The sequence below is a fragment of the Limanda limanda genome, chromosome 17 (genome assembly GCF_963576545.1).
Source record: "Limanda limanda chromosome 17, fLimLim1.1, whole genome shotgun sequence".
NCBI classification, from domain to species: domain Eukaryota; kingdom Metazoa; phylum Chordata; class Actinopteri; order Pleuronectiformes; family Pleuronectidae; genus Limanda; species Limanda limanda.
In genome coordinates this window covers 5,861,205-5,885,565 of record NC_083652.1, presented here as the reverse complement: position 1 = coordinate 5,885,565, position 24,361 = coordinate 5,861,205, and the positions used below count along the sequence as shown (strand labels likewise).

At 38.6% G+C, this 24,361-nt stretch overlaps 3 protein-coding genes across 3 annotated transcripts; 2 read left to right on the top strand and 1 right to left on the bottom strand.

Annotated features, from left to right (window-relative positions):
- The first annotated feature begins 368 nt into the window (after nucleotides 1-368).
- Nucleotides 369-2,912, top strand: LOC133023110 (protein NATD1-like). Its single transcript, XM_061090057.1, has 3 exons — nucleotides 369-561; nucleotides 1,572-1,690; nucleotides 2,290-2,912. The coding sequence occupies exons 1-3, from the start codon at nucleotides 420-422 to the stop codon at nucleotides 2,404-2,406; spliced, it is 378 nt and encodes a 125-aa protein (XP_060946040.1). The 5' UTR covers nucleotides 369-419; the 3' UTR covers nucleotides 2,407-2,912.
- Nucleotides 2,913-5,291: 2,379 nt separating this feature from the next.
- LOC133022906 (germ cell-specific gene 1-like protein) lies at nucleotides 5,292-13,145 on the bottom strand. The gene is made up of 5 exons (XM_061089811.1): nucleotides 12,842-13,145; nucleotides 11,713-11,760; nucleotides 9,923-10,075; nucleotides 6,167-6,278; nucleotides 5,292-5,586 (listed from the first exon to the last, which is right to left on the bottom strand). Exons 1-5 carry the CDS (start codon nucleotides 13,143-13,145, stop codon nucleotides 5,292-5,294), a joined length of 912 nt encoding a protein of 303 aa, XP_060945794.1.
- Nucleotides 13,146-20,075: 6,930 nt separating this feature from the next.
- On the top strand, nucleotides 20,076-22,159 carry rcvrna (recoverin a). The gene is made up of 3 exons (XM_061090431.1): nucleotides 20,076-20,456; nucleotides 21,820-21,931; nucleotides 22,041-22,159. The coding sequence occupies exons 1-3, from the start codon at nucleotides 20,076-20,078 to the stop codon at nucleotides 22,157-22,159; spliced, it is 612 nt and encodes a 203-aa protein (XP_060946414.1).
- The last annotated feature ends 2,202 nt before the right edge of the window (nucleotides 22,160-24,361 follow it).

Genomic DNA, 24,361 nt, shown 5'->3' with positions numbered 1-24,361 from the left:
ATATATTATATATATATATTTAAAGGGATATATTTAAAGGGAATTCATCTGCAAGTCAATATTTAACTCTCATTGTTTCCATTGATTAGATACTTTAATTTAAATTAATAAATTTTAAATAAAATGTGTACGTTTTCTGAGATTTTTCCTGGAGCCATAATGTAATTTAATTGACACCAATTACAAACCTAGATTTATATTTCATTCATTATAATGTATCGGTCGAATGGACTTGTTAAATGTTTTGGCTGATCAAGTATTTTAATTCGGGACATACTTGTAACAAAGTACAGTATTTGTATTCTTGATTCTTAATATTCCTCATGTGAGCATGTAGCGCCCTCTGGTGTCGCCTCTGTGCTTCTACAACAACATGCTGTCAGCAGTGGGCTCCTGTTCCTGTGCCTTCGACCTTTAACATGTTGTCCAGACTCTCCGCGCTGCGGCTCCGGCTCCGCTCGGCTCCGGTCCGGTTCGTCGCTTCGGGCTCCAGCTGCAGGGCGACGGTGGAACATGACCGAGCGAGGCAGCGCTTCTCCGTCTCTCCGGGCAACGGGGCCGGTAAGGTCGCTTCCACCCGGGGCTGGCGCTCCCTGTGGCGGGAGATCTTGTACGAGAGGCCGGCGTCCACCCGCGGCCCCGTGGAGCACGTTTCTTCTTCATTGATCATTCATCTGTAGAAATTACTCACATCCCTGGTTTGTTTGTTTGGACTTGATCCACATTATTAACTTCCGAGCAGGGGTGCAGCTAATTCAGCAAAACTTCCTTTAAAAATCTGAGGATTTAAAGTTTCTTTGATCGCGGCAAACCGTTGGAGCAGCTGATGCCAATGACACGTGTTTTTAACGATTTGATTTTAGTCGCTTACGTGTTCGGTGTCAGTATTATCAACGACACTTACACATTTCTAGCCACATTTCAGTACATTTCTGCCTAACTGTCCACAGTATCACAGGAATGGTAGAAACTGGTGGTGTTCTGAATAAAGATATTTCTGCTGGGGGCTTAATCTCTCCCCAGAGAAACCAGTTATATTTTAGTGGAGAGGATATGATTAAAAGAAAGAATAATCATAATCATAATAATCATTGTTATTGTCTACTAGTGAAGAAGTATTTATTTTTCAAATGACTGAGGTCCAAAATGGTGACATTTTATAAAGAAAATATATACAACGTATATAATCATAGTAATTATTGTATTATTATTATATAATAACTACACAATAATGTGAGTCATCATAACAATGATGATGATGATGATGACCATTCTTCTTAATATTACTATTATTAAGAATGTTACATGTTTTTGTATATAAAATGTTACCACTTTGGACCTCAGTTATTCAAATAAAAATATTTGTGTAGTAGAGAGTAAATATCTCTTCACTAACAAATATTTTGGGAATAAGTACTTGCACTTTTCTTGGGTAAAGTCTAAGTAGGTCCCAACTGTATTTGAGTAGTATACTTGAGCGTACTTAGTTTCTACTGCTGGTCAGTTCATTCAGCTGCTGCAGATCTGTACAACCCCCCAGTATCATACACCTTTGTGTCTTTAATCCACAGAGGCCCATGAATGTGCAGTTCTGAGCTACAGATTCACCGGAGAGAAGGAGGTGGATCTAATTTCGACCTTTGTACCAGAGACGTTCAGGGGCCAAGGTGTCGCTGCTCTGCTGTCACAGGTAAAAATGTGAGGACACACGTGAAAGTCTGAACCAAGCTCTGTGTGTTTTTTTGTTACATTGTTGACATTTGATCTGGTTATTTTTGGATTCACATTGTGATTTAGGGAGCGCACTAAAGAATGTTGTGTACATATACCTCCTGTCATCATTACCTACATGGGTTTCATTTACCTGTACTTGATATTGATTGGTTTGTAGATGGACACTCATCTGGTGTATTTTCAACTACAACTGTTTAATTTAGTTCCTTATGGTTTTACTACCAGCGTCACCAGCTTCAGGCTCAGAGATCCAGCATGTGAATGAATGTCCTTGTTGTTAAAAGATAATAAAGTTGGAGGTGAAGACTACTTCCACTTATTTTCTTTCATCAATTGTCGAATGCTGTCTCAACTTCCTGCAATTGTTCTGAAAGTCAGAATGAATCAAAAAAGTATTGCTCAGTTTGATCCGGACTGAGTGTGTTGGTCCGGGCGGATATTTTGGTGCAGAATAAACTGAAATGTCAGAAGGTCCAGACCAGTACAAACAATGTAGGGGTTAATACTGGAGATTAAATGCTTTTTTAATTAAAGTATTTAACGTTTTATTTACAGGCTGCCATGGACTTTCTGGTTGAAGAAAACCTCAAGGCTCGTGTCTCCTGCTGGTACATAAAGAAATACATTGAGGAGCACCCGGTGCAGCAGATTAAAGACCTGGTCGTCCCCTGACTGCTGCTGATGTGACCCCCACTGCTACCTCAAATCAACTATATAACCTCCTTTTACAACACTACAGAGGCCAAATGGAGGCATTTTAATTGTATGAGTATTTGTTTTTCTCTGGGATTGTATGAAATTTCATACGATCAAGATCCCTGTTCACACCCATCAAACTGAGGCACAGAATAATTGACATTATTTTTGAAGAACCATACATTTGATATGAGTGAAGTTCAGATGAAAGTTGCCGCTTTATAATAATTTTATTTTGATGTGTTTTTGATAATCTGAAACTATCAAATTGATTTCTCTTTTCAATCATGCATCCTTAATGTATTATTTGCAATTTTTGTTGATTCTTAATTGTGGGGAAAAAACATTGAAGTATCAGGTATAATGAGTAGATATTTATGATGTTGGGTTATTTTTATAGTAATAGAAAGTGTTTAGAAGTGAACATGAACCTGATTATCAACTTGTTAACCATTGAAAATAAAATGATGATTTTGACAACATCTTATATTCAATCCAATACTTGACTGGGAGGCAAAGCAGGGATGCATGTGTGATTTGAAGTCTTCGTGGTACCAGTTAGCGGTGTGACGGCAGCATCCTCCCTTAGCTATGAATGAGACGGGGACGACTGGCTGATGCGCAAATAAAGGCCCCAAATAATTCTTTATACCCTGGATGGAGAAAGAGAAACCAAACAAGCCCATGTTAATCTTACTGTCGGTCAACTGAAGCAGCTGAGCAACAGCGCCCTCTTCAGCCAGAGGAACAATGACATCCTGAGGGAAACATGAATATGTCACATTTTATAAAAAGACGCTTTACACAAAACCAGAAAATGTTAACTCCATACTGTCTCAAGTGGGTGAGTCGGGATCATGGAAGTTGTTTTCAATGCATTGTGATTATATTTACTGAATGTCACAACAATGCACCCTGTAGTATTTATTATATTTAATCTCAACCAAAGCATTGCACTAACCGACCAACATATTGACCAAAAGAGCTGCGCTGCTAGTGTGGTTAAAAACACACGTAGGCTACTGACTATAGGAACTATGAGATAGCTATGCAGGCGGTTTAGTTGTTAACCTAAATGTTCACCAATTGCGAACCTTTTTAACGATTTAACAGGCCACTAAATGGTTAATAGGAATTCTGCGAAACTCGTGCCAGCAGTTGCTGATTCGATGCAGATTATATCACAACTGCAAGGAACGAGCTGCAAAAATGTCATAAGAAACTGTTATTTTCTCTCCTAGCTACGATTTCACCATGAGCCTCGAATCTCAGATGAAATCCGCACATGCTGGGCGAGAACAGTATATCTTGGCTCCTCGCCACCAAATGAGATTACTTGTGCCGCCACAGCAGCAGAAGTTACGGCACGACCGTGTTGGACCGAAGCGCAGCAGCGTCAGGTCATCTGCAGGGGAGCGAGTCCAAGGATGTGACATGAGGCTCGGACGTGACTGAGCTTGAGTTTCAGGTTTTAATTGGATTTGTGTGTTTCTCTCACATTTTATTATGCATCGTCACGACAACTTCAGCGACAGTCATACTTGGACACTACAGAAATACATTTCTGTGTTGAGCTAGAAATTCAAACATGTCCATCATTTGTGCAGAATTTTGATTCCTACAAATTTCGGTCTCCATTAAAGACATTTCCCTTCAGTCCTCTTTGGGCCCAGTGCTTTCAGTGTTTGATTTTTTATCCATTACACCAAGAAGAATCCATCATAAAAACACAGGATGAGTCAGTGGAGCTGTGACCATCAAACACAGCAGCTGCGAAGACACATAAAGAGCAAACTTGTGATGTAAATATGACTGAGAAGTAAATTTCGTCCGACAACATTTTAAACGTGGATAAAAATTAGGAAATTAAACTGTGCATTAGAGAAGTAACATCCATCCTCACAGATCATTCCCAGTGAGCACCATCAGAAATGTAAAACTTTTTGACTCATATTTGCAGAATAAGACAAACAACCATTAACACTCATATACACACCTTCGACCAGTTTAGAGTCTCCAATTATCCCCAGTCTACGTGTCTTTGAAATGTGGGAGGAAGCCGGAGAAAACCCAAACCATCACGGGGAGATCAGGCAAACTCCACACAGAAAGACCTAGGCCAGGCTGGGTTTTGAACCGGGAACCTTCTTACAGTGAGGCAATGGGGCAAACACTGTATAATACTGATTTATCATCATATCTGCATATGAGGTGCATGATTAAACGGGTCTGTTCCTAAAAAAAACAGTTGTGATTAACGGTGTTGCTCTAAAGATACATAAAAAAAGTCTATTGACAAATGTAATCTCTTTACAGATTACTGTTAATGGGAGGGGCCTTGCACCCAAACATGTAAAATGCCCCCGCCCCCCCACCCATAATACATACAAACCTTGCATGTTAAATGTTTTTGTCGTTTTTTTAATCTCTCTGTTGTTGTTCATGGTTGATTGACTTTTCAATCAGATTTCTATATTAACCCCCCAAGCATCAGGGGGCCCAGAGGCCCCCTGATGCTTGGAGCCCCCCTGACCCTGTAATCCACCCATGATAGTGTAGCACAGTAACATTTCCACTGAGATTATGGTATCTCGCTTAAACTATTGGCGACACTTTCCCCCATGATTTCAGATTGTACTGGTCCATCTCATAGTTGGAGGGTTTCGGAAAACGTGCACAAATACTGACAAAATCTACCCAGAGCACAGACACAAGGCTTCTGACAGAAAAAGATTCAGTCTTTGGTTTCCCAGTAACACATTTGTTGTGTGGCGACTGGCGAAAAAAAAACCCATTAGAGATTCTTTGTCCAGAAAGTCAGCCCTTTTCCAATGAGGCACAGGGACTGAGTCAATCAATTCTCAGCAATATGCTTCTCCGTGTACACTGTCCACTTCCATCACATACGTTGTTCCTGTCGGGGGCTTCAGGCCGTTGATTGGCAGTTGTAGCGGTACCTCAGTGTCAGCGGGCACAGCAGTCAGATACATGTCCCACATCTGCTCGGGGAGGTCGAGCTCCATCATCTTCTTCTTGATCATCATGCTCTTCTCGATGTTCCGCCGCTTGTATTTAAACTCTACGATGGTCTTCGTGTACCTGTTCAGTGCCGTCACTGCAGAGCCCATGCAGGTGCCGAAAGAGCCCCACGCTAAGCTGCGAAGAGGTTTGAGAAAATAATTAGATTGAAGTTACTCTGATGCAAATATTTTTCTGCTAACTTTGGGTCCAAATGACAGTAGAAGTGCAAGATGGCGGCATCCGTATCAGAGATATTTTAGCTTAATTTTTGGGCAGTGGAAGGAGCTGGAGATGCATCAGCCATCTTTCTTTACAGTCTTTGGACAAAACTATAGAAAGTCTATTACTTCAGGAGGAATTAGTGAATACGTAGGTGGTTTTGGACTCTCCCCTAGTCTCTCCTGTATTTTGGTTAGTGGTCTCTCTTTAATGGCTCCACATGTGGTAAATAACCAGACAGTGAAAACTTAAAGTAACAGGTACAGCTATAACCTCAGCACTCATGCAGTACACAAATTAACATACACAGAAACATAGAGTGCTTAAACAACATCACCCCTGATCTGTCTACCTGTCTGCTAGTGTAATTATCAACTATTTAGGGCCCGCCTCCCAAATATTGGACCAATCAAATTAAACTACAGCATCACAATCATCAGATGGAACCAAAAGCTCTAGAGTTAAACATTTTAGGTAGATGTAAAAAAGTGCTTACACATAAGACCAGCTGTAGTCCCAGGTCTTGGGCCTCCAGTCCTCTGGCCCCATAGCGACAGCCAACTGGAATATAGTGGTAAACATCATGTGGGCCACCATCCCACAAAGGCCTGAGAAAGAGAGCGGATCAGTGACTATTCTGCAGGAAAATGTAACTGAAAATCTAAAACCTATTTTACTTAGTACTTATAGGTTCAGTGTGTACAGTACAATGTAGTGAAAAAAACATGGCGGCCAGATATAATGTAAAGAACTAATTCTAGGGTAAATAAATCAACATCAATTTGTGCAATTTAGTCTAAGATTATTTTGTATTAAATTTCTGCCAATAGATCCCTTTCACCTAAATCGTACACACTGGATCTTTACTACAGTCTCATTTAAAACATAAAACACATACCAAGAATGACTTTGTGATTTTACTTAAAATTGGAAAATTTTAAATTTTCACTTAAGTGTACTTGAATTCATACGTTTCTGAAATTATTTTGCAGAGAATAACAACAACCATGCCAATAATCCTGCGTGCAGTAACATCCCATCCAGCACAGCCAATGGCACATGCTGATTATGATTACTTGAATCAAGCAAGAAAAATATTGCATGTTACATCCTTATTGTAACATATGTTACCAACAGCATTGTAAAACAATCCAGAATATTTAAAATACAATTCCTAATGGCAAAAGGTGTCTCTGCCATTATGTGGAAGGAAAAAAAGATTAAACACATTTTTACTACAGCATTTTTGGTCCTCTTGATTTTTAACATAGTGGAAAGTGCAACAGACAAATCAGAGACTGAGCGGCAATACTTTTCTTTTTTATGAAAGCAAAATGAAGTGCAGGGTTTTCCTGCAAATAAGCAGAATGAGAGATGTGTAAGAAAGAAATGTTTACTTTAACCGGCAATGGGTTGTGAGCACATCATCATATAATACACCTTAGGGCACAGTAACATACACAAATGTGAAACGAATGGATCAAAGGAAAATAATCAGGCTCTTAAGCTGAGAAATGCTTCACTCTGTTAAGCCTCTGTTAAAGTGTCTTTTAGCTGGTTGGTGGTATTAGCAGGTAGAGCACAGCTTTTTCCCTGAAAACAGCTGCCTGCAGCATCTGGAAACAGATTTTAAAATAGATGTGACTGAACTCAAACAGTACAGTTGCAAGTTGTATCCAAAACAATGCGCTGAAAGAACCTGAACCACCGCTCAGCTGTGAGGAGCCACAGATTCAGGTGATAGTGTGTTTTTGTTTGGTCTTTTGATTAAACTTCACCCAGTCTACAAATAAAGATGGACGACATGAAGGCTCCCCAAGAGTGAAGCCACGGGGTGTCAATTGCCCCCTGGTGGCTGGCTGCAGCATAGGTCTTAAACCATGCCTCTTCCTTGTAAGTGGAAGGGACATGGACCAAACTTAAATGACATAGCATATTATGAAAAACATTATTCCCAAAGATTTGGCATGTTTGAAGTTTGATGTTATTTAAGTTAGTTCTTCTCTCACTCATGTATGTTCAAGTGTTTATGTTTCTGGTAAGTTTGGTTTTAACTGGTTATCTGATGCTGTAAAAATTGGTTGAAACGACATGATTGACAGCTGAGAATGACTTGTGATTGGTTAAACACGTATATGTGCAGGCTCCAAATGTTCATTTGTAGATGGTGGGAGGCAATATAGAAGCTTAGTCCATCTATATTTACAATGTATGATTTCCCCACAATCAATTATGTTTTTTTACAGTGTAGACCTTAGACTGTTAAGTGCACCGTGTTACTAATCAAAAATGAAATGAAGGAAATTCACTATTGTAGTTTTTTTACAAAACATATATATAAACAGAAACTAACATCTTTTAGGAGCAAATATTCATTTATAGCTTTATATGCATATTTACTGACAGGCTCCTACATTTATCCACAGGCCCTAAACAGAAGCTGTGATGTGTGGTATCCACACAGCCTCTGGATGAAGAGATCTCAGCTCTGTCTCTTTGTTATCATTCCTCTGCATCCTGGCTCTCTCTCATGTAGCAGTCTGCTCCTCTACAGCTGGTTTTCTTGGGATTAACTCGTAACAACAGGGTGGGGGGTGGTAGTCAAGGGATGGGGGAATAGAGGGGGGCTGGAGGGAGTGAGAGGGGACTTCTATGGGCAGGTCTTGGCACGACCCAAAACCGCTGCCCCCACTCCAATCCGATTAGTCCACAAACCAGCAAATCCTCTACGGCGGTGAGTGGACGCAGTGCAGTTAACCGCTCTGCTTCCACTGATCCAACTGAGCTTCACCTCCTCCAGTCGCCCTGACCTGCTGCCCGGCTCCTTTACCCTTTTACAGCCAAGTTATCTTCACATAAAACACATCTATTGTTCACTGCAGATATTCTTAGATTCTCTAAGAGAGTTAGTGGTAATGATGAAATTATAGCAAAATTTCTCTTTGGGAGGGAAATCATCTATCAAAGATTATGCCTCACAGTATTATAACCACAGCTGAAGCAGGAAAAATAACAACACGTTATTACAAAATGTAGATACTATAATTATTCTTGATTTTTATATACAGCTTTGATATATATTTAACCAATTAAACTGATCATCAGCTGCTTGTTGGGTCATTCTGATGTGTGATTGTGCAACTAGATTGTAGGTATATAAACACTGTGCGCAGTGAAACAACAGAGAAATTAGATTTTCCGTGGGCAGCTGTGGCTCAGGAAGTAGAGCCAGTTGTTCCCTAAGTGGAAGGTCAGCGGTTCATTTCCTAGGTATCGAAGTGTCCTTGGCCAAGACATTGAATGGCTGTATGAATGTGTTTGTGAACGAATGAGAGAATATTAACTGATTTGAAGTACTTTGGGTATTTGCTATAGACATTATGCTCAGGAGGGGGTGGAGACCAAAAAAGGAGATACAGGAGAAAAAATACTCTCATGTTACAAGGGGTGTAAATAATGAACAGTTAGCGAACAAGTTCACCAAACCAACTTAAATGAGACTTATTTCCTCTACAAACCACAACATGGAATCTTGAGCAAGAAGTAGTTTTTTTGTTTTAGTTTCTTTTTTGTAAATGCCCATACAAAGACTTAGATTAACAATGATCTTTTCATAAACATAACCATATTTATTTATAATATCAACAGTTTATCTGTGCTGCTGTATGGGTCATGTCAGAGAGACCCCAGCATGTTCAACTAGTTGATTTGATTGGTAATGATACACATCTATATTCACCAAAAAAAAAGTACATCCATAGTTAAATACAAACCACATAAAATCTAAATATATTCAGTGGCAACTTTAATAGCCGCTGCAGCAGATTCCGACAGTGAACTATGTTAACTTACAACTGGACATTTAGTTAAAATTCAAAATTGATATTGCATAGACAATATTTAGTTTAATGAGATGAAAATATCAGCAGATATAAGTAATATCTAGATTTTATAAAGACTATTACAACTAATACATATTTTTCATTTCTTTCTTGATCCTGTTTAATGCGAGTGGAGATACTACAGGTCTGTGGCCACACCCACTGGCTCAGAGCGATATTTGTGTAACTGTAACTCTAATCACACTCGCCACAAGATTTCTGTGTCGCCGGTTTATCACAGCAGGACGAGGTCGACATCAGCTGCTAACATTCAGAAACATTTGGAAACACCAACTCAAGCATCGCACAGCACCCCTGCTGTCCACATGATTTGACGACATTGTGACAAACAGAAAGCACCAGGACTTTACCTGACAGGGCGGTGCACAAAGCGGCAAAGGCACTGAGCTTCAGTTTGTTCATGATGCTGAAGCAGGGGCACTGCTCCAGTGTCAACAGAGCGCCCCCTGTGAAGAGCAGGGTGAGGTACAGAGTCTCAGCCACAATACACAACCACAAGACCCCTGTGAACACAGACAGCAGAGGGAGGGAGGGGGAGACAAAAATCACTCGTGTTATCCTCGTAGCACCAGGCCGCTGATGAATAATCCCGCTTGTCTGAAGGCAGACATGCATGAGGGTACGGACAGGTCTGCTCCTGTTAAGGTTTGGAGCTCTGAATATGACCATCTGTCTTGATGGATTTATAAAATCAGGGAAGCAGCTAAAGCTGGTTCACCAATGGGCCAAAGGAGCCAAACACCCCCAGGGACCCAAGACCCCCAAAGGTTTACTTTATATCAAAGGGTTGTGCGTTTTACAAACTTGATTCTATAAAGGGATGGTTTACCAAAAATGTAAATTCACTCATTATCTACTCAACACTATGCCGATGGAGGGATGGGTCAAGAGTTTGAGACTCAAGGGTAGAGAATGTTGCAGCAAAATCTAGTACAACTTGTAATAAGTAGGCCTTCTTCAGACGTGAAAAACACCAGAAAAAACATAACATGCCTCCATTCTGCTCGTTTGGTGAAATCCAGATGTATGGAACCCCCGACATTCATAAAGCACTTGAAACGGTGTAATTTACAACATATTTCTAGCCTAAATGTCCTCTGATATCTTCGCGTTGGGTAAGCGTTCACATCACTATGTCCGCTAGCATCGCTTCTTTCTTAAGTGGACTATTAGGCTTAAAACATGTGTAAAAGACATTGTTTCGAGTCAAAAGAATCGTGGGGCTTGAGGACACTTGGATGACAGCACACGAGCAGTATCGAGGCATCTTGTGTTTTTTTCTGTTGTTTTGTTAAGTCTGAAGAAAACGTCACTTTGGCTGCAATGCTGTTTACCCCTGAGACTACAAATGTGTTTTATGGACTCAAACACTTCACCCACCATGCATCAGCGTAGTGGTGAGTAGTTTGAATTTGAAGAGGAGAGGCGGAGGGTGTCCCCGTTTTTTTTTATTTACTTATGTAGTTATATATGTTTTATAGTGTAATTGTATATACTGCAATGTTTTATCAAATCAAATCATACTGACACCGTTTTTTTCCCCCTTTAAGTTGCCAATTAACTCAACTAATCATACCAGGTCTGAAGGACTGTGTCTGGTGAAACTGTTTCCGTAAACAGGGATACTGGTGACATAGTTTTGCACTGAGGCCACAAAGAAGTAGGAGGCGGAGCCTGCCTTACAACAGCTACTAATGAAAATGTCACAATAAATAATATTTTAGTAACAAGTACCTAAATTTTGCACTTTCATGCACTTTGCCGATTGGAGCAGTGCAGGAAGAACTAAGATTGTGTTAAACTCACGTAGAGAATATACTACATTCACAAAATGCTATGTGTAAATAGCCTACACTAAATCGGAATCTAATAAATTAACTTGGATTAAAATATCAAATATTTCCCTATGAAATTCGGTGGCGTAGATATATGAAGTAGCAGACCAAAATAACTTAAGTAAAAATATCTCATTATTGTACTTATGTTCCTTACAGTACTGGAGTAAATGTGTTTGTAAATGTATAATGTAATAACTTCCTATCACCAATTAAATAGTATGCGAAAATAACACAGTAATAAGTGACATTATGTTTGTGTAAGTAAACTGGTGTTTGCTCACAGTGCAACAGTTTTTACGGACCTCTTTCATGTTCTGGTGCGATCTCTGCGAAGTCCCGACAGTCAAACCCTGTGATCCAAAGAGAAAATATGAATACATTATTGTTATAGAAAAAAACATTTACTGAATAATATCTAATAAAACCTCACTCCATTTTTGATATATATGCGATTCAAAAGCAATAAGATAGGGAGGACATGTGAATTTGAAAATGTGCAGCATCATCTGGGAATAAACCTGTTATAATCAGATACCTTTGAGCAGCTTTTTCAAGGGAGAGTTGTTTTATTACTTAATCAAAGTTGAAATAGTACCAGACGGACAAATGTTTTAGATTAATAGTAAAGCTGGAAATGTATAAACTTAAATTTAACGATATTTAGAGGAAATAATTAATAATATTTTAACAAAAACAACAAAATAAAATAAATTTTGAGTTGTCAGTATTTCAATAAAATGGAAGATATTTCTTTAAAAATACCTCAACAATGATTTTTTTTTCAAAATATAATGATTTTTATCAGCTCAACGTATGTTATTATTTTTCTAGAGCTAATGTTGTCTGACTACGATCTAGTTAAAGCAGTTAAAGTTTACTTGACCTGACCTGACTTCAATAAACTGCTCCTGATGGTGGAATTTTCCTTTAAACTGTGTGTAAATCCTAAATACGAAATTATTTTTCTCAGTCTTATTACCAGAGCTTATGAAACCCAAGGGGGCAGCTTGCATGCAATGCTCGGAGAAATGGTTTTAATCCAGAACTGCTGTGCTAGCAATGTAAAAAACGAAATCTAATAAAAACTTCTCTGTAGTGAGGATGCATTTTCCATTTGTTCTTTAAGGATTCAGATTATAAAAACACTTCCTGAGATAAACAAACAAGACATTCAATGTGTGTCACTCAAAATTACATTGACTTTTTGTTTGATTTTAACTTTGGCAGTTTTGAATATCAATTAATGAGACTTAAATGCCCTGAAAATATATTTTACACAAAACTGACTTGATGTGGTTCAGTCAGCAGACAGAAGCCAGTGAGTGACATATTTAACCTGCATTAAACAAGAGGTGCTTCCTCCATCATCACTTCCTGTCTTTCAACACCTCGCTGATGCCGAAGGGCATAAGCCTCAAACAGGTGCCTTACCATTCATGTCGGCGGTCTGCTCGCAGGAGAAAAATATGCCTGCATGGAATTTCCTCAGCAGGAACTTCTCTTCCCCCGTCTCGAAGATGTACTGCACCAGCCGAGTGTCGTTGATGTTGGTGCTGTTGAAGCGGATACAGAACCACTGCTTCGATTTCATCGGCGGCCCTGTGCAGAAGGGTTTGGCCACCTTCCTGGTCCCCTCGCACCAGTAGCTGGTGGTCACAGCTGATAAGGCAAAAGCAAACGCCACGAAGTTGAGGGTGAGCGCCAGAGAAGCCCGCCGCCCGTGCTCTAGCCTCATGGTCGAGGCCAGGCCGAAAGGAGATGAAATGAAAGGCCAACTAATCCTGTCTTTCGATATGTAGCCACCGTGTTTTGCCTCCCAGCAGATATATCAAATCTTCATAATCTTGTTGCCTTTGGGCCTCCTTGGGCGAGACTTGTGTACATCCGTCCGCTGGCTCTAATGACGTGGTGGCACCTCGATTAAAGGATTCATTCTCTCCCCTTCCGCAGAAACAATAGAAACCCATGGCAGTCCACTGACTCTTTGTATTTCGCTGCTTCATTTGAACTCCATCTCTCTTCACCCTCTGCTGCTCGTCCAAGAATGTCGCTCCTCCCCCTTTACAAATCTTTGCCTGCCACATTATCCATTACAAATGGCAAATTATATTCCAGACGCCCTTTGATGCATATTAATGAAAAAAAGATTACAATGTGCTTATTATAATCCAGGGCAAAGTTCTTTGGGTTTTTTCATTTTCCCAGATTCTGCTACATTACATGTCTGAGCGTTTCTCTGTGTTATTGCAGCCGCAGCCCGTAAGACCTATGACATAATGTGCACAGTCGCACATGAAAATCCATCCGTAATGTGTGTGTACATGTGGGGAGAAAGTCTTCACATCTTAATAACATGTTTATTGCACAAATGAAGACGAATTGCTGACAGAGGAGAGTGAAGGAGATGACAGATGTTTGGGGAAAACATCTGCTGCCCTCACGCTCACACATTATTCTTTTCCATCACTCAATTAAAACTCAGACTCACAGAGGCAAATATTTCACCTTTGGTTTATAGATTTCAAAAGGAAACTATATGGTAATTTCAAAAGATGGTGCATCCCAACCTTGGTACTCGGACCACATGATAAGATTAAGATACATTTATTTGTCCCAAACACATGCACACTCATGCAAGGAGGGAAATTTAACCTCTGCCTTTAACCCATCTGGTGCAGGACACACAGAGCAGTGGGCAGCCATGTACGGCGCCCGGGGAACAGATGATGGTGCCTTGACAGGGTAGGGAGAATGGATTTTTTTTGGACAGATCAATCCAGGTTCGTCTTTTTGTTGTTTCTCCGTGGAGTCGAACCAGAGACCTTTTCTGCCCATAGTCCAAGTTTCTGCCACTAGTCCACCGCCTCTCCCAATAAATGTGACAGTATGCGAGATTCACCATTTATATACCAACCTGCGGCTGAGGGGAATTAAGCTATTTAATAATTAACTTTGACAAATGATTAATTTCAACTGCTTTTAGAGAAAAATGTAAGGAACCACTAACATTAGATCACTGTATCCTCTGGGGGACATGAATGTGTGCAGCAAATTTTATGACAATTTAACATTTATTGAGATTTATTCACTCAAGATCATACATTTCAATCCAATGGTAAGGCTTCAGAAAAGATGGGGTCAAAGTCCATTAGATTCAACCTCTTGGGACCATGCATTGAGAAAAAGTGAGTTGACAGATGTTGAGATATTTCAGTCTGGATAGTTGTACGCCTGTAGGCCTCTGATTTTATACTAACTAAATGACTCGCCTCATTTCAACAGTTCAGAGCCCCTTAAAGTTTGAAAGAACCACTGCAGGTTGATCACTGGTTTGAAGGTTTGTCGGTTGGTTGGTAGATTTTTCTCGACTAACGGTTGGATTTATTCAAAAAATGTGTTCAGGCAAATAAAGGTCTCCAGAAGATGAGTGCCCCCGTGAGGTTGACATTTTTACCTCCACCAAAAAGGTTTGTTTGCGCCCCTGTCTATTTATTGGTTGGATTATTTGTTGTCGTAGGGATTATATAAAATCTACCAAAACTGATGAGACACAGGCAGAGAAAAAATGAATTCAATTTTTACATGGAATCTAACAAAAGGGGCAGATTCAAGAACCTCACCTTCTTTAACATTGCCAGATTGGATGCTCTTTAACATTATCACTGATTTCCCAGGGAATAATTTATGGATGAAAAAAGCTGTGTTTTTTATACCTTTTACAGATTGACAACATCTGGTGTAAATTTGATCTGTTACAACTTTGGTCGATTTACTTCTAGCGCCAGCTGCAGATCAAAATATGAACACACTTTAGTTTGAGACAAAATGTTGTCACATAGCTCCAAAGCTTCAGAGAGCAGCTACGGAATAATGAAATGAGATCCCAACATTTACTCATAACTTGAGGCTAAAACTTGATTCTTTGACAAATCACAGCAACCTCTTCTTGTTTTTGGAACCAAATCCAAAAATCGACATAAAAAGGTCAGACGAGCCACGCTGCAGCAAACAAATCTTGAAGAGATACAGCTCAGGGGCAATTCTGATCCAAGTCCTCCACTGCAGAACCAAAACAATGACCATGTTAAATTTTATACACAATTTGTTTTGTATGTGACAAACGCAAACGCATGGTCCTGAAGTTTACAGCTGCGGGCCAGGATAAATCATGACCCAACAAGACAATGACAAATCTTCAAAATGAGTCATGCTGGGATTTGATTGTGTGTTATATAATAAACAGAACTGATACACTCATGCGTGTATAGCTTGAGTTGATTATAAAAAGTGAACAATGAATAAATTGTAGTAATAGAGGACTCCAAACAGGTATCCGATTAAGACCGAAAATATATTTTCTTTTTTCTTATTTTTCCAAGTTCAATTTGCTCATATGAAACTACAAAGGTAGAAATATGAATATATTAATTATTTTTTTAGACATGACAGCAGTACATCAGCCAGAGTAATTCCCCCAAAACACAAAGAGATTATTCTGGACATTAGCTTCCATGTAATAAAAATGTAAACACAGGCCAAATAGGTCGAGCATTACTTTTGATTAAGTTCTAAGCCTTTTGTACAGTGAATATTTCCCAGACTTTAATTTTTTCATGTAAGAGATACCTGCTGGGGGAGGGAAACTCATCTGAGTAAAATATCAGAACGACTGGCAAATGTCAGATTTGAGTCACTGCCATTTCTCTTGAGACAGCAATGCCTGACATTTTGTGCATTTTAAGACAAAACCCCAATGTTATGTGCTGAAATATATGATGATATCTACAGACTGAAGGAGGAGGTTTCTTATCTGATATTGCAAAGGTAAATGTATCAGGTTACAGACACTCCTCGATTTAGTTGGCAAATATCTAACTTAAAAAAAAAAGTTCCCAATCATTTTTAACACTCATGGAAAAAGACATAGTGCCTATTTCATTTCAGTGTAAGGTGTTATTGTATAGTTATAATTTAACCATCAATAAATTTCTTTATTGTTACAAATAACAACCAAATTTGGCCACAAAGAGGAAAAAGTAAAAGTATCATTGACACATTTTATAATGAAAGCAAACATTTCTGAAGGGTTTGTAAATGTGGCTGTACTTTAAGGCTACTTCCACACGAGTAAACACACCACCTCCGCTACAGATATGTCTGGCGTCCACACTACTTCAGAGTTTTAGAGACGCGAAGAAGTTTGGAAACGCTGCTGGCCCCGTTTTAGTTTGAAAACTCAGTTTAGTCTAAACAGGCAGAAACACAGATGTATGGAAATAATGAAACAGACCAAAGAACAGCTCGATGACTCTGGTCTTTTTGGTCACAACTTAGCCTTCGCTGATTCGTCAGGCTCACATCACACGACCCTCTTCCAGAATAAAACTACCAGCTTTAGCCTTAGCTACCAGGGTGAAATGCAACATGGACAATCAATTACAAACATTGGTGACCCTGTAATTGCTGTTGTGCAGTGAAAAAGTCATCTTTTCACACCAGCACACACAAAACCATTATACATGAGTGAATACATGATATGCGTTTTCTTAAAACTGATAAGTAGCCAAAATGTTTAATACAAAAGACGCAATGATCTTTAGTAGAGAGGCAGACAGGTGATCCAGCAGTAAAGTGAGAAAGAGCGGTTGGCAAGAAAAAAAATCAAAAAAATCAACAACAGTTAGTTTCAAGCAAGAACGAAAGACAGAGAGGTTGGCCGTTGTGTTTCTACCCCACAGGTGAATGATGATCTTGCAGCGTCTTGCGTGAACTGATCTTTAAGTACGACAGAGCCTCCTTGCTGTTGATTTAATGACACACACACACCTCAGGTTGAGTTTACAGGAAGCCACGCCTGCAGCAGAACAGTCAGGCGCAGATATCGAACAGGGACAGAACACACAGGCAGGAAGTTGTCCATATTCCTGACAGCTAATTGGTTTGTTTGTGATAACATCATCTAATCAGTCAAGTGTCAACAACAGCCTGCCCAGCGTAGGACACGTTTATTTAAGTGCTGTCACTTCATGAATTAAGATTTTCAAAAGTCAAAGAAAATATATTGTTGGAGCAAAACTTTGTTCCTCTCACTTTTTTTTTCTTTACAACCTCTTCACATTTCATCTATTAAAGGGACTCTCACCTTTGTTGCATTTGAGAATTACAGCACATTCAAATCATCCCGCCTTCCTCCAATGCCCCACCCCCTCGTTCCCATCCGCGGTGTTTTATTTAAGAAACTTTATTTACACAAGCAGACTTACAACCATCCCGGTGTTTTTATTTTTTTGAAGAAACTTTATTTACAAGCAGACTTACAACCAACTGCCTCCGCGCACGCACGTGAGTTTTTGTTTACCAAAGCAATGGATTCGGATTCAGAAGCACCGTTAAGTTATATACATTTACATTCACATATATATTTTTCAGTTCAATGGTTATTTGCGCCTTGATGACGCGGGCCTGAATGCGCCACAAGAAGCAGACGGGAAAAAACCTGCATGTCCATGCAGCAAACAGACAGGTCTGTCGGCCAATAAGGTCCTTCAGTCCGAAGAATTTTATTGGTTGAAGTTTTCACTAAATATTATGAGAGTGAAATAATTGTTTGTTTTTACTCCTGGTGGGTCTGTCTTGCATTTTAGAGTGTCATTACCTTATTAATACCAATTTAACCTTATCCAAAAAAAGTGTAAAAATGCAACAAAGGTGAGAGTCCCTTTAACTTCTGGTTATGTTTTATTCATTTATATGATAAAATATGAAACATGGTGTATCTATCTATAATATTTTAAATTTTAAGTATTTATAATCTAATCATAAGTGTTTGTGGCAAATATACATTTAAATATGTGATTTGAATGTGTGTGGAAAAAACAAACCCTCTGAATAACCATAATAAATCTATGTTTCCAGTTACATACAAGGAAAAACATACTCAGTTGTATTGATGGGTCAATGTAGAAGATAAGAAATAAAAACATTCACTGAGATTAAAGCAGCTTTAGTAGAATCAGGAAACGTGTCTCATTTCCTGAGCAAAAACAATTGGCGCCCCACTGATCCTCTGCAACACCTTCATCCTAAATGCATCAATGTCACCACACTACACATCTGTTATATTGTTTTCAGCTGAGCAACTCCAACACTCTGCCATTTCACAGCTTTTGTCTCACATCGCTTCTTTAATTACCTTCACTCGCTGTGGTTTTGGCACCACTGCAGCAGATGGTCTTGTAATCTGGCCAGAGACTATAACACAGGAGACATGGATAATCTCCTCCCATTGTAGAGGAGCGGGCCACCCCACGCAGGCCAGTACGATGACCCCCAGCATCCGGCCGGCCTCGTCTGAGTCCATCACTGCCTTCACTGTCTCCCTGCATTTAAATCATACAAAGAATCAATGGAGCAAACAAAAACAGTTGGAATGGGAGTGTTTTTGTGGATAGAGGATGTCATACCATAGACCAGATTTTGAAGACTTGAATTGTCATTTGCTATAATAATTGATTTTAATTTGTTTCTTTCTGGATTTATAACATTTCAAATCACTAATTTTTGAGATTTAAAGTCCGGCTGCATGTCTCAGTATTATAGATGATATAGCTGTTTGATAAACAGAACTGGACCAAGGCTGGGTCCATTGGGATCTGATCCATGGGGAAACGGAAAGCAGTTTTGTTGTTGAGTTGTTTTTTTTTGTTGATGTAAGAAATATACAAAAGTTTGGTAAACTACTAATGCCTTTTAATTCATTTTCCTTAGAAAATTAATTTAATTAAATGTATTGTCATTTATGCTTTTATAGCCCTATAGTTTAAACATTTCAAAAAATATCATCACCCCTGTCAGAGAGGCACCTTAATTATATTAGCTGATGCAGGTTAAACTCTGTTCTTGAAAATAGTGATATTGTTCATGTCCCCTTTATCAGGGTTTTCATGTTAGAGTGACATGCTATGGTCAATGATATTTGTTTGTTTGATACCTTATGTTGTGTCATCTATGATGATACATTTTACAATTTATACACTTTATTTAGATTTGCTGATAAAAAACTTCTGAAATACGTTTTGTAGATTTTGTTGAAACATAATAGTGTTTTTTCACAGCCAATTCCACAAAATATCAATATAAGTAAAAAAAAAAGCAAAAAGTGTCAAAATAAATATAATTATGAAAAGGCGAATCACAGAGAGGTGGTAAGATGAAAAGCAGGATGAAGGCAAAAATAAATGCTTGATTACATGCTTCTTCTACTACCAATCATTTTTTTGTGTATGGCATGATGTTACTAAATTTTAAAGTGAGTTATTAAGCCCAGAGATGCAGAAGGGATTGTACTTTAAGCAATAATGCTGGACAAGGCAAAAGGGTCTCACAGATGTTGACCTTTAGAAATCTATCCACCTGTTGTGTTTAATCCTCTACTTAAACCTACACTATGTAACTGTGTCTTCATAAAGTTGCCATAGTGTTGTGACGTAGTTATCCCCTTAATCTTTACGACAGCTGTCTGGACTTAGGTAGTGATGAACATAATCCCATTTTGCACCTTGAGGGGCTTCCCGGGTGAAGACAAGGCAGAGTGAATTGAACACCACAGAGTTTTCACTCCCTGCACATCATCGAGAAAAAAGTTAGTTTCCACTTTCTGCGCAGGATGGGGAACGCAAAGAGCAGTGCTTTGTCGAACAAGCTCCTGGAGGAGCTGAAATCCAACACAAAATACTCAGAGACCGAGCTCTGCACTTGGTACCAGTCCTTCCTGAAGGAGTGTCCTGGCGGGAAGATCAGCAAGCAGCAGTTTGAAGGCATCTACGCCAGCTTTTTTCCTGACGCAGACCCCACAGCGTATGCTCGGCACGTATTCAGGAGTTTCGACACCAATTCAGACGGCACTTTGGACTTTAAGGAGTACATTGTCGCCCTGCACCTCACCTCCGGGGGAAAGACTATGCAGAAGCTGGAGTGGGCCTTTGCACTGTACGACGTTGATGGGAATGGAACCATCAGCAAAAATGAAATCCAAGAGATTGTTAGGGTACTTCTACCTTCTTCGTTCACTCAGTATGGGGGTGCAGAGAACCGTGTTCTTTAAAGCTTGCTACCTATAACCTGAAGCATACTTTAGACAGTGTGTTGTTATCCCTGCAAAATTAATAACATTAGACTTCAAATCAGCTACAAACCTAAAACTTTTCACACATTGTATAAGTTAAATGTTAAAAACAACATGGCATAATGGGTTTAAGGAAAATTTCTATTTCTATATACTCCTTTATTCCCTCAAAACAAAGATTATACAATAGAATTAATAATTTTTAGTTCAATACTGTGTTACCTTTGCTTTTGTTGTGGTCTGAGATCCTTATTTTTAAATTATCTATTGATCAATCCAAAGAATAACAGCCAGGCTCTTCATTGACACATTGCCATAAATGATCAATGAATCCAATAACTATTACCTTGATATATGAAATATTTTGTTTTTGAAACTGCAGGTCAACTTTGCCAATTCCACTTTTTTTTGGATTTGTTTGTTTATTCAAACAGGCGAAACATATTAAATGTACAGAAAAGAGAAAAAACATCTAAGAACTTGAAATGTTTTTGATGAATGATGAACGGTCATTTATCAATTATTAGAATTGTCGCTGATTCATTTTCTAATAGTTTAAGTTCTAACTGAAGCCATTCTAAAATTCATACACAAAATACATATACTACTGGTCAAAAGTTTTAGAGCACTAATTTTTTCAGTTAGAATATTTATTTCATATAGACTGACACAAAGCAAATAATAAAGATAATAAGTGAACAATGACAAAGAGAAAAATTGGAATCATGAATCCTAAATTTGATCTATCTTTGACTTCAGCAGCTAAACAAACTCTTGTCGATGTTTTCTTCTGCAATGGGAATCAATCACTGTTTAAAAAGTTGGTCCCTACACTTTTGAGGACATTCCTAGGAATGTGTTGCACTTGTTGTTTTCTTTGCTATCCCTTTCTGTCGTCCTTCTATCTTCCTTTGTTACTTGTCTTTTTCCCCATCATCCAGATAGCTATATACAGCTCTATTTCTGCGGTACAGTATAGTTGCATAAATGTATCAGAGTGTACAACACAAACTGTTCTTACATTAGTCTTTTAGCTGTGTAGAGTAACAAAGAAAGTTTGGGCTCCTGAAGGAAGTTTTTGCATTAACTCTCAAAGCTTAATTTACCTCGATTGCTGCCGGATTGATGCTGCTTCATCTTGATCCCTGGAAGAAGTCAGAAGGCTGTTTTTAGGTTATTCACTGGTTTTAAAACTTTTGACCCCAAGTGTAGAAACGTTAATTATTTAAAGATATTTAAATAGTGTCTGAATGCTCAATTCATGATCTGTTTTTGTAAATTGCAGTCAATATTCAACATGATTCCTGCTGACGACCAGAAGAATCTCCCTGAGGATGAAAACACACCAGAGAAGAGGTCTGAAAAAATCTGGGAATTTTTTGGGAAGAAAGAGAACGGTAATTTATTATCAATTAACTCCCTACACCCATTAAAGCCTCTCAGATTTTTTTTTCAATACTTTTCAAATTTGCTTCTACACTATCTTCTACTTTTGCCCTTCCACAGATAAAATCTCAGAGGGAGAATTCATTCAGGGCGTGATGGACAACAAGGACATCTTGCGGTTGATACAATATGATGAACCTCAAAAAATCAAAGACAAGCTGAAAGAGAAGAAGCATTAGTTGGCCTGCGAGAAAGCTCTTCTCGTGTTTTAAAGACTGTTTTATTTCTCTGTTTACATTCTTATGTGATATGATTGCTTGAACACTTGACCCGTCCATTTTCTACTCTGTGCTAGCAGCCAGACAGTGTTATGTTTTTGTATCTGTGCACCAGAAAGCAATCAGACATTGTACTCAATTATAGAAAATATAAGTAGAGGAACTTTAGAAATTAATCCCAGAGTTTGAACGTCAGTGCTTTGTGTATCTAGTATTATTCTTCCCTACAAAGTCATAAAGCAGTACAATTTGCAAAATTTACAAAAAATTGATGCTGTGTTAGCGTAGATTACCATCAAACTACAGTTTTATACTACATTCTTTATCACGTTTTTAAACAGTGCAAACAAACTTTTTAAGAATCAACCAAACTGTGGTTAGTGCACTCCAACTTAAAGGGACTCTTACCTTTGTTGCATTTGAGAATTACAGCACATTCAAATCATCCCGCCTTCCTCCGATGGCCCACCCCCTCGTTCCCATCCGCGGTGTTTTTTTGAAGAAACTTTATTTACACTTACAACCTACTGCCTCCGCGCACGCACGTGAGTTTTTGTTTACCAAAGCAATGGATTCGGATTCAGAAGCACCGGTAAGTTATATACATTGCCTTGATGACGCGGGCCCGAATGCGCCACAAGAAGCAGACGGAAAACCTGCATGTCCATGCAGCAAACAGACAGGTCTGTCGGCCAATAAGGTCCTTCGGTCCGAAGAATTTTATTGGTTGAAGTTTTCACTAAATATTATGAGAGTGAAATAATTGTTTGTTTTTACTCCTGGTGGGTCTGTCTTGCATTTTAGAGTGTCATTACCTTATTAATACCAATTTAACCTTATCCAAAAAAAGTGTAAAAATGCAACAAAGGTAAGAGTCCCTTTAAGCCTACCTAGCTAAAGAGTCTGCTAAAGTTAAAACCTTCTCCTGTTTCCTGAAATGAGAAAATATAAATTGATGCTCTTACATCGTAGTAACTGTATTTGTTATAACAAAAGAAATTGAAAAGAACAATAAAAAGTAATACTAGATAAACTAGTTCAGAAAATGCTAATTAGCCTCACTAGCAGAGTAGCAGCCAACTTTGCAGCCTCTGAAATCATTTGATTTCATGTGGATACACAATTAAATCACATATTTGAATACATTTAAAGTTTATCATCATTTGTTAAAATGTTAACGTATCTTTATGTCTATTAGTTTTGATATTACAAACTAATATTTTAAAGACATTAAGATGTCTATATATAAAGAGTAAATTAATAGATATATGTCATAACAACTACAAAATGTAAGTAAAAATCATCAGTATTTTGTCTCATTTCCTGGAATTAATAAATCAGCTCCGACCTTAGTAACTGAGGTTTAGACCACATGAGTAAAACCAAGTCTTAAACTGGAGTTAAGAAAGAAAAACTGCATAAACTAATCCAGCTAAACCCTAATAGTGGTACAACAGACATGTCTTTGAAGGCAATTGGTTCTATGGCTCTTCTTTTAAAAGAGAATATTTTGTTCAAGTTGCTACATTATAATAAATGTATAAGTGTCATAGATAGTTATTGACTTTTAAGGCAGAATAGGCCCATATATCCTAACTTAATGTCTGTACAAATTGAAAAGTGTCATGACGCTCCACACTTTTACTTAGGGCCTGTTCACTCTCGCTAGGCAGCATTAGGTTGATAATAAGAAAGTCAGGCAGGAGAGCTCCTTATGAAAGGAATTAGGCTCGGGTTAACAATCCGCCTGTATCAGCTAATCCTATTAGGAGCTGAAGGTCAGTTGAGACAAACAGCCTCATCACTCAAAGTGTCTAGTTTGGAAAATATTAGCATTTATCAGTATAAGATAAATTGATATGCTCCTCTAAATAGTTTTATGTTTAAGGAATCATCGCCTTTTTTTTGTATCACAGTCCTTTCTAGTTCTAAATATGTTTTGGAAAATAAACCTGAACTGGTAAGAGAATGCCAGGTGTTACAAACATGGAGTAGTATGTGGAAGCATAGTAGTTCTCAGGATGTACTGCTTGAGAAGCATCTTATTTGTGAAGTCGTCCTAATATGTAATGACAACACTGTATATTTACTAAAAACTTTTGCCTTCACATAGATTAATGATTCTAATGTTAACCCTAACCCTTGAAGGCACTGTATGAGAAT

Coding starts and splice junctions, on each gene's coding strand:
- LOC133023110 (XM_061090057.1), top strand. CDS start 420: ATGTTGTCCAGACTCTCCGCGCTGCGGCTCCGGCTCCGCTCGGCTCCG. Junction 562..1,571: donor CTCTCCGGGCAACGGGGCCG/GTAAGGTCGCTT, acceptor TTTAATCCACAG/AGGCCCATGAATGTGCAGTT. Junction 1,691..2,289: donor TCGCTGCTCTGCTGTCACAG/GTAAAAATGTGA, acceptor TTTTATTTACAG/GCTGCCATGGACTTTCTGGT.
- LOC133022906 (XM_061089811.1), bottom strand. CDS start 13,145: ATGAGGCTAGAGCACGGGCGGCGGGCTTCTCTGGCGCTCACCCTCAAC. Junction 11,761..12,841: donor GCAGACCGCCGACATGAATG/GTAAGGCACCTG, acceptor TTTGGATCACAG/GGTTTGACTGTCGGGACTTC. Junction 5,587..6,166: donor GACTACAGCTGGTCTTATGT/GTAAGCACTTTT, acceptor ACCTCTTCGCAG/CTTAGCGTGGGGCTCTTTCG.
- rcvrna (XM_061090431.1), top strand. CDS start 20,076: ATGGGGAACGCAAAGAGCAGTGCTTTGTCGAACAAGCTCCTGGAGGAG. Junction 20,457..21,819: donor AAATCCAAGAGATTGTTAGG/GTACTTCTACCT, acceptor TGTAAATTGCAG/TCAATATTCAACATGATTCC. Junction 21,932..22,040: donor TTTTGGGAAGAAAGAGAACG/GTAATTTATTAT, acceptor GCCCTTCCACAG/ATAAAATCTCAGAGGGAGAA.